The sequence below is a fragment of the Morone saxatilis genome, unplaced genomic scaffold (genome assembly GCF_004916995.1).
Source record: "Morone saxatilis isolate NCDOM2014 unplaced genomic scaffold, NCSU_SB_2.0 Contig3, whole genome shotgun sequence".
Taxonomy (NCBI): Eukaryota; Metazoa; Chordata; class Actinopteri; family Moronidae; genus Morone; species Morone saxatilis.
The window spans coordinates 2,453,385-2,463,771 of record NW_023339873.1 but is presented as its reverse complement, the minus strand read 5'-3'; the positions used below and the strand labels follow the sequence as shown (position 1 = coordinate 2,463,771).

General features: G+C 41.1%; 1 protein-coding gene across 1 annotated transcript in view; it reads left to right on the top strand.

The window, feature by feature from the left end:
* Positions 1-10,387, top strand: part of LOC118336873 (M-phase inducer phosphatase 2-like) — a 15,241-nt gene that overhangs the window by 731 nt on the left and 4,123 nt on the right. Inside the window, exons 3-10 of the mRNA XM_035673632.1 lie at positions 1,318-1,359; positions 1,549-1,582; positions 2,014-2,136; positions 2,601-2,720; positions 2,809-2,940; positions 3,080-3,157; positions 3,290-3,478; positions 4,112-4,224. Of these exons, the coding sequence (XP_035529525.1) occupies positions 1,318-1,359; positions 1,549-1,582; positions 2,014-2,136; positions 2,601-2,720; positions 2,809-2,940; positions 3,080-3,157; positions 3,290-3,478; positions 4,112-4,224 (831 nt within the window). The remainder of the gene's footprint in view (positions 1-1,317; positions 1,360-1,548; positions 1,583-2,013; positions 2,137-2,600; positions 2,721-2,808; positions 2,941-3,079; positions 3,158-3,289; positions 3,479-4,111; positions 4,225-10,387) is intronic.

Below are 10,387 nucleotides of genomic sequence, written 5' to 3'. Positions count from 1 at the left end.
CACACACACACAACCTCCACCTCCACCCTGTGCTCGGGCTCGGCTGAGCCAAGCACTATTTCTCATCTGTAGGATTATTGTTTCTGCCGTTGGCTTTAAGATGAAGGCTTCACTCTTTCTGCTAAGAAGATTAGCTCAAGAGAAGAAGAAGAAGAGCTCAACTTTCTTTAAGTTACCAAGTGTAAAAGTTACTGTTAACTTTTCCACTGAGAAGAAGACCGCAGTCACTCTTGGGAAGAAGATGCACACAGGCAAGATAAAATGTTAAGACTAGTTCCTATCAGCACAGGGACTGGTTATCTTGCCTGGGTTTGTCAGCATAATGCTAATCTTGGGTGGCCCCCTTTCTTAATTCTGAGGTGGGCGAGTCTCTGCAGACATCTGCCGCCATCTGATGTGCGAGTTCCTTTACAGCAGCATTTGGTCCTCAAGACCTCATTCACCTCCTTTTTACAGCTGCTCGGTTGCTAGGAGTTTTTCAGGCTGGGGGAGGACGAGCCCCACGCTTGGGTTTGATGATAGCCCACCCCCTCTGGGTTTTGGCACACTCTTCCTATGCACTATTATTTCAATTGTAAAAAAAAAAGGGGGGGCTGGAGTTTTTTCTGCGCCAGGGCTATTGAAATGAGGGCACCCCCAGAGAACAACTGCCCCCTCCTTGTTCTGGTCTCATTGAATGGGACACGCTCTCTCTCCCCGACAAACAAAAGGGTCTTGCAGAAAAGGGGTTGGCGCCGCTGGCTCCAGCAGGCATATGGTAGATTAACTGATCCCTGCATCCCTTCTCCTGCCCCCCCCCCCCTCTCCTGAGCAGCACACTGAGCTCTCCACTCATTTAGCATACAGGTGGGCATTACTCCAATGCAAAGACCACCTCTTGCCTCTATGCATTCACCCGACTTCCTCTAGACCAACCGTTCCCCTTGCTTTCTCAATAGAGCTCCAGGTTCTTTGTCTTTTTTTTTTTTGCAGTTTATGAGCACAAGGTGTTTTTTGACTGGCACTTAAGGCATTCCAGTCTCTTTCCCTCACAGGTTTTATTATACAGATATGTTACTCTTAGTTAGGGCTGACATAATTGGTTTAAAATGGATTAATTGTTAACTGACTTTACAAATGAGAGGATTACAAAACAAGCGATTTTGAAAACGTGAAATTGGGCTCAAAGAAATTTACATTTTCACTGCTTTTTTTTTTTAGACTAAATTGTTAGTTGCAGGCCTGTTTTATTCTTTCTTTCTTGTACAAAGCTGCTTTGTTTGAATCTGTTGTATTTCAAACCCCTTAATTTTTGAATTATCATGTTTTCTGTTACAGATTTGAAAGGGCCATTCAACAGTCGAGCAGAGTTATCAACGAGTAAGTTGATTTCTAGTCAATAACCTACAATGATTAACTAGTGTTTGGTTGTTATTGCCTCTCCTTATTTGAACAATATTGCTCTCCAGGGAGTCATAACTCCTCCGATTAAAGCGACCGGTCTGTCTGTTTTGGTTTTGTTTTTTTGATTTGACTACAATTCCTTCTTCTCCCTTCTATTAATTATAGAAAGATGCCAATTCGAAGAATCAACTCATTGCCAGTAAGCAGATTTGTCATGTTTGTTTTTGTTTACCTTCCTGCATGTCTTATTTTATTTCGTCCAATATTTGACTCATGTTCAGGGCTGACAGATGATGTAAGAATTCAGCCATTTCTAGTCTTAAATTGGCTGTCAGACATCCATAAAGCACAAAATATGCCTCCAGAAGAGTTTAAAATGAAGTAAATGGATCGTTAAACACACAAAGGACAGGAGAATGTGGGGGCAGCAAAATGCCTGACTTTAAAAAGACACTGGCTTGAAAAAGCCTCAGCTGGAAAAAAACTTTCAGCTGGGCACAAGATTTTGTCCTCGAGGAGGTTCTTAATATTTAATGAGTTCAAATCGTCCTCCAGTGTAAACCTACCACAGGACAGCTTGTTTACAGTTGCTGAGTCTCTCATCACTGCATCCCTCTTCTCCTCCCTCAGCTCCAGCTGCAGAGTGTCAGTCCTTCTCTAAAGGGACAGGAAGCGGATTCTCACCGCTATGGAATATTCGGCCAACAACCCTCCCTATCCTGTCAGCGCGGCAACAAGGAAAACATGCCGGAGGTCAGTGACACCGTTTTGGGCTTTTGCTTAGAACGCAAACCTGCAAGAGAATCTACATTGTTCAGTAGCTGGTTAGATACTGTAGCTACTGTAGAACTTCACTATTGCTCAGAAAGCTTTGTTGCCATGGTGAAAGCATAGCATAATTTGGCTTAAAACTTTGGATTTTTATTATGTCACTCAGTTATTTGAATAATATTGGTTTCAGTATCGAAGACTAACCCCAACACAGGACAGATTATGGTTTTTCCTTCTGTAGGTTTGTTTAGTACAGACGATGAAGGCCTTCAGGAATACTGTGTGCAGCTCAGTAACAGATTAGTGGCCACTGAGTCAGTATAGTTGGGGAAAGGATTAGATTTAGAGTATTATCCATAAAACTGAGAAAATTAGCTGCTGATAAATGCTTCTTTAAAGGTGTTGAGCATTGATTCACTGTTTATTATATCTTTATTTTTTTTCAGGAGGGCTTTGAATTTAAGAAACCAACCAAGCCGGCATCACGGTGCCGCGTGCGCTCCTTCAACAGCGGCCAGTCAAAGGACGCGTTTGCCCGCCGTCCCAGCTCAGCACCAGCCCTCATGGTATGTGAACACGTGAAGAATCAATATCATCATTGTGTTGCCCCGGTTGTAGAGACGCTAACGCTCCTCATCTTTTCCCCGTTTCCAGCTTTCTTCCCCTCCCCCAATCCAGCAGCTTGACTTTTGCGACAGCCCCATGTTCCTGAGACGTTCCTCTCTCACTACTTCTCTGGACGACGAAGACGACGGCTTCCTGGAAGTTCTGGATGACAACATGGAGGTAAGGCCCCGTCTCTTACATGACATCCAAAGAAATGATGTATTTGTGACTGGATTTAATTTCAGATGCCAGTAAACACCACGATTTCCCTGTTTTTAGCTGTACTATTTGTCTGACAACCTCCCCTTGTTACCTACAGGATGACTCTGGGATGCCAATGGGAATGGCCAGCTTGCTCACTGCCCCGCTGGTGACCGACAGCATCGGAGAAGATTCTGTAAGTCTGAATCTAGAAGTTGAAATGTTTATCTTTTATTATTAGTGTTGTTAATACTGTGTTTATTAGGCATGTGGTCTTAAGCTCAAATGTAGATGCAGTATTGAGTTGAATCCTTTTTGTCTCCTTCAGCCTGTGATTCGCTGTCGACCGCGGAGCCTGTTTCGCTCCCCTTCCATGCCCAGTCCGGTGTCCCGTCCCTCTGTCAAACGTCCCGACTGCCCCAGAGACGAAAACACGCCAGTGAGGGTGAAAAGGCGACGCAGTCTGGCAGGAACACAAGTCACCACCCTGGAACAAAACCCTGAATCCCCGAGAATGGTGAGTCCTCCCTGCCTGGTTCATCCATAACTGTGTCAAAGTTAATGTGGTTTCAGTTTAAAGAATGAGACCAGTGTTGACATGATGGCAACAGGACTGTGGGAACACACTTTGATAAATATACTGGTAGTCTTTCCATAAAGACCAGATTTAATCTACTACATGCTTCTCACTGTATTCAAAGATGAGATACTCCACACACACACACACACACACCACACACACACACACACACAAACAACACACACACACACACACCACAACACACAACACATATATACACACACACACCACATACACACACACACCAACAATTATCAAGCATCAGTGACTGGACGCCCCATATCTAGTTTATTTTGATCCGGTCAAATCACTTGCCACAAAGCTTTGAAAAGTCTTTTAACCAAAGGGTGGAAGTTGAAGCTTAAAGACGGGAAAGCACAGGACGGTTGGTGTGGCTGAAATTTGCTGAGCACAAATGACCATCTGTTGCCTCCTTAGTGGAAGTTGAAGTAATGGCTTTTCTGAAAGGATTGCAAGTCTATTGTCCCTGTTTGCTTTTACAGACCAATCTCAAATTACCTTATTTTCTTCCTTGACTGCGTCCTTAAGTTCTTCTTCTTTTTCTTCCAGGGCTTTTCTCTCTGCTCCAGGAGGTCCAAGTCCTGCTGCCAGACGGACATTGAGAAGCCTTGCTGGGACGGACGAGGACGCTCTAACGAGCTAATAGGAGGATTTTCACCAAGGTAAAGGAGGGCGGCTTGTGTTTTCTACAACTGGATCACTTAATTGTGTTGAATTGGCTCTTCTGGATCGATTTCCTTTTTTTTCCTCCCCTCTTTGCCTTTTGTTACTCCCACAGGGTGGATGGCAAACATCAATCGACCTTCAAAGTACATTTACCTTCAGAGACGGGTTTGGGGGAGTAGAGGCACTACTTGTTTGTTTTTTCTTTGTGTGTCAAATTGTGGGCGAAACAATACATTTTCTGTTGTAGGAATAACAAATCGCCCTTTTTCAACTTTGCTTTAATTAAATGCTGTTCTGCGTTCATCCCTCAAGATGGTGGCAGTGCTGTCTTCCAAACCAGGTTTATCATCTAGTCCGAGGCAAGTTCATTGTCATCGACTGCCGCTACCCCTTACGGAATTTGGAAGGGAGACAACATCAGGTGATGCGAATGTTCCAGAATTTTTAGTTTTTGAGCAGAAAAAGAAAATCCACTTTGGGAATCATTTTCCTTCAGGAAATAATGTTGACGGTGTGGATTGAAACTAGGCTTAAGATTATTTTTGAACACGTGCAAGTCTAGAAGAACTATAAAATACAATTTAAGCTTTGTTTGGCATTTCTTCCTAAGTTCATGTTACTGGTCATTTAATCTATGTCTGGCATTTTCTGCTCGGGATGCTTTCTCGGTTCGGTTCCTGTATCTTATGAATTAAGCGTTGGTGGGGTTTTTTTCTTCGGCCTCTCAGAGCACCTGAACAATCATCACACCAGGAAAGAGAAACCAGTGCCGAGATCTCCATCAAACACGCACCCACTCATAATACACAATCCTTAGCCAAGGAACCAAAACGGCGGTACTGTCAATACATTCTCACAACTGCGACACCGCTTCTCGCTCGGAAGCCGCACAGGACCACCGGCACATGTGAACCGGTTCGGATCAGCGAGGACAGACCAACACCAGCACAGCCACAACACACCCACAACCCCAAACCCACCCTCCAACGCACGCCTATCCACAACTCCCCCCCACCCCCCAGCTACTACATTTCCTCAAGGCGGATACAAACATTCTCTACCCAAACTTATCACACGGATCACCAAGGTTCTCGTCTCCTCTCGATTCCTCTTCAAAACTAGAAATACTTTTGATCACTTCGACCAGTACAACCTACACCGAAACCTGAACAAAAACAAAAGTCTGTTCAAACATCTCCACCCCAACACCACGTCAACTTCAGCGTTCAACACTCCCGTCATAAGGGAGAATTTTTGACTGTCCTCCAACTTAGACGCTAAACGGCGCTCTTCTGTTCGCGGCGACCTCCGCAGATATTTGCACAGGCTAAAATACTCAAGACCTTTAGACACAGTGGTTTTATGGTAACATACTACCGGATCGACTCATCACCAAAACTGATACGATCATATTCGGACCACAATCAATATAAAAACACCTATACCACGACAGTAGCCACTTTTTATCCCGCCAATTAAAAAATCACTAACATCGATAAAGACAACAAGCATAAAATACATCTAAACACGAAAAACCATCAAAAAAATACTAGAAAAAAACCACTCAACATTAATAAATCTGAACACAAATAACTGATAGACCACAACACAACTCCTAACACATAATATCGCCGTATAATAAGGGTAACAACTTTCTGTAAAGTAAGATTGCAAGCCAAAACTCAACAGCAGTTTAAGTGTTTAAGATGTCAGTCTACCATTTAGTACTTGGTAGAACACATTTTGTACTCGACCAATTCCCGAAAACCACCAAACACCATCAAACACTCAAACGACTAAATATCATAACATGTTAATTGACACACTCATGTACGTTAGATTTAGGCAGATTAAGCCTTTAGTGCATTTTTGGCGCAATTTACCAATTATTTCAGACGAACAACTAGCACAAAAGGCCGTCTCCATCAGTCCAGGGCACTATCCCATAATTCAAAAAACAGCCAACATTATTGAAAACAGACACTTACATCCAAAACTTCCTTGCTAAAGTGATGCATACCTCTAAACACATACACCACAACTATTACAAATGGGTATTAAAGATAAAGTCCGCACTTCTATAATTGCACCCAATCAAAACTCACAAGTTCCTTCGTATTGTTATTTCACAAATTGAAAAAGTACGCACCTTTCTAGAACCCCAATTGGAGTATTTTCTCCATATTAAATTAGATTAAAAATTACTAAGCACCCATATCCATCCTACTCAATCAAAAATAACAACAAAAACATAAAACCTCACTCATTTCAACTTCGCATGCTTTGCTCACATTGCTCCCCATATGCTCAACCAAAACATAAAGAACCCTCAAGAAAGTCCCATTTACAAGCTTCTTTTATGTATGTCTTCCATAAGATACTTGGTACCAGAACCATCAGCAAAAACCGATTATTGAAGCATTGGAGATATTTGAAGAAGAACTCTATCCATCACTAGCCTCGCCCCACACACCTACATACCTTCTATAAAAATCTACCAACTTTAAGTTTAAGCAAAATTGTCCACTAGTAATAATGATTAAAATAAAAACCCTCTGTGGCTCTTCATCCTCCTTTAAGACTCCTCGTTTACTCTCATACTGGCACCAAAAACAACCAAGTTCTCGCCAATACGTCATGAACCTGAAAGTCCTACAATCCGCCCATACGGCCACCACAGCAACAGGACTCACAACAAGCGAACGACACCTGGACACCGGACACACCACACAAGTCACGCACCAAGAAGCTACCGCACACCTATAAGCGGCAAAAGGGAACAAAAGGGCCGCCAAAACCCCGAAAGAGAGAGCAGACCAGCAACAAAAATCAACAAGAGAAAACAATGTAAAACACAAAGACCGACTACAAAAAAGCTCAGTCGATGCGCACTCAACACCTCAGTCCTAAAACCCTTTAAAAACACTGCCACTCACAAAAAAACACACTGAGCTCCCCCCCCACCACATAAGAACAGACGGCCCCACAAACACTTAACACATACTCAGCCTAGACCCACTCACCCACCCACAAACGGAACAGGACACACCAAAAACCACCTTTTTACCAGGACATCGTTACGCAACAGAGGAAGACATCCAAAATACAACATATAAAAACCAAGTACACTCAATAACACATGTCAAATCTCCCACCCAAATCCCAACTTTAGCAAAGTTAGTTATTTATGGCAAATTTAAAAGAGGGGAAAGAGTGACACAATGAACGCTTGGACTTAAAGAAGTCGCTTGAGTGCGGTGGGCAGATTCATTTAAAAAAGTGAATCGCACAGCCAAAAAAACTCTGTAGATCGGGATTTAATTTAACACAAAACAAACAACATACGGAAAACCAACACACAATACACCTAACTGACCGTTAATAAACACCAACCTAAGTCTTCGATAATATAATACATTACACCAAAAAATATACATCAACCTGGCGTTCTAGCAGCAAACAACCAATAAACACTGCAAGATTGCAATAAACAAACCCAAAACCCAACTCCATTCTTTGATAGTACTGGGCACTCCACTTACCACTGCACCGAAACATATTACATTTATTTTTTATTTTGCAATTTAGTCCAATGGTCACCACACTTATTTAAAAGCACCTTAAACTATTAAAACTACCTAAATAACACGAGTAAACACACAGGTATAGCCCTCATCTTTTTGTATCGTTAAAGAACTTTTTTATTCCTTTACATAAATTCGAACATCGATGTACATACACACCAATACATCTAACACACATTTACACAAAAACCATATTCTGATAGGTCCACAAAGAAAAACCACCCTAAATGCCTATTCTATCATAGGCGTCCCAAACTCAGAAATCAAATTGGACATTCTTAATGACAACTTTCATAAGACATTAATTGCAGAAGCATAAATATATCATCCATTTCTTACATACCTATTGAATCAGAGTATAAAGCCAAAAAATAACTATAGGTAACTTTTTCTTATTTTCTCGGCAGAAGGCTCATAGACAAAATCAAAAACCAACCACATAACCTGTTAAAACTATGGCAAGTGAAAGCTTTATTTCTAATCTAGACATAGCAGTCCAGCGAGTGTAGAAGAGGATTTTTATACATCAAGATCTAAAGAAAAACAAATTTCTGTATATATAGCTATAGACCTCACCCTTTAACTTAAATATGAACGAGAGAACACTATCCTTCCCTCCTGCAAGGAATCTAATGCAGCCCTTATAACATGACAATTCCGGCGGTGAGAACAATCTTATCCCAACAAACAAACCGCAACAGGCTCAAACAGAAGGAAGCGCTCCGCAGACAAAATCAAGAACACAAAATGAATAGTCGATAACAATATAGGTAGATGTACCAAGTAATATTACATAATCCATTATTTTCTTTATATAATTAGATAAAACTGACTATATATAGATTTTGTGAACCGTATTAGAGAAAATCTGGGGCAAATAAAATGGGGATTAATTTGAAGCATCACTATTTAAGGCACGCGCACTAACAAACAAGGGGGATGTGTTTTAGAAAAATTCACTTCCTATTTAACGACAAACATCAACCAAAAAAACAAAAACACTCCCATCCACAAACCCAACACACACAATAAAAAAACACCTAATAACTGCACATACAGCTACTCTATAAGTCTTTTTTTATAATTATAAAAATATCTGAACCTCAAAACATTTTAAGTAACACACCAAAACATATCACAAACACCCAATTCCCCTCCAAAAAACAAAACAAAAATATACCCACAATGAAAACACACGAAAAATCCGTAGTCTCCCAATAGCGTTCCACAAAAGCGACAACTAATAAAGCTACCAAAAATAATGATATGCAAATTTAAAACATTCGTGGTTAAAAATGAATAAATCAATTAAGATTATACAAAACAAACACTACAACCTAGATCAGTGAAAAAAAGAGCAACCAGATTAATCAATAATGACTGAAAACTCCACTTCTAATTGAGTAGTCCTCTATAGATAAAGTTAGGAAAATATTAGAATAACAGGCCAAAGTGACATGCATAGTAGAGAACACAGCCCCAAAGGAAACCTCTTTTACTTGATTGAACCACCTTAGAATATAATAAAGCCTAAAAAATGGTCCACTCAAACAAAAGTCTCTTAGCTCACAGACTCATCACACTGGGAGATTACCACAGTATATAATTCTAAAATATATTTCCTATATATCTCTCAAAACTACAACACAACAACCCAGAGATATAAAAAACCAACAAAAAAAAAAAAATTGATTAGTAAAAAAAGGCAGAAAGCTTTTGGTCTGTTGGTGGAAAAACAAACACACAGCGTAATAAACCTTAAATAAGCAAAATTTGTCAGCATGCAAACACAAAAAGGTAATAAGCTATTTTTCAATAATTATATAAATGTTTTGTAGTTGGGAGAAAGAATTAACAGTTCAAATGATGATGAAAATTAATCGTTTGTTGCAAGCTCAACCTATATCATATCAGTCCATTGTTCCAGATTTAAGGCACTTCTAAGTTCCAGATCCAGAGTTGTTGCAGGTTCAGTCAAAAGGGGCAAAAACTTGGGAACTTTTTCCACAATTGGAACGCTAAGAATAAGCACGTGTGCCGTTTTTGTTTGGTCTATCCTGCATGCGGCGGGGACACAGGTTTTTCTACACCAAGGAGCAGTTCCTCGTTTTTTCAATTCTCCCTCTCTGAGCCGACTCTGGAGGTGGCCCTCTTGCTGCAGCACCGGTGCCTTAACTACATACACAACACACACATTCCTGTATTGCAAGACGGGGAGTGGGCAGTTACACACCCACACCCCAACAAACCTAGTGGGCAGCTCCTGGCAGACCAGACTGACAAGGTGATACAAAACACCTGGAACCAGGGTAATAAACAAGGTCCTGTTGCACAGAGGGGGCGAAACAAAATTCAGAAGGCCCAACCCACGCTAGCTACGCATAAACAACCCGTGACCGATCCTGGATTGGGCAAGCAGGTATAATTCATAGCAATCACGGACGCAACATAAATCCCATAACCAACCACTTCTGGCCACTCATGTCATCACCAAACGTTTGAAAAATCAAGCAGTTTCTCCAACTGCGGACGTTGTGTATGGGGAAAAAACCAAAAGCCCCAATATCACAAAAAA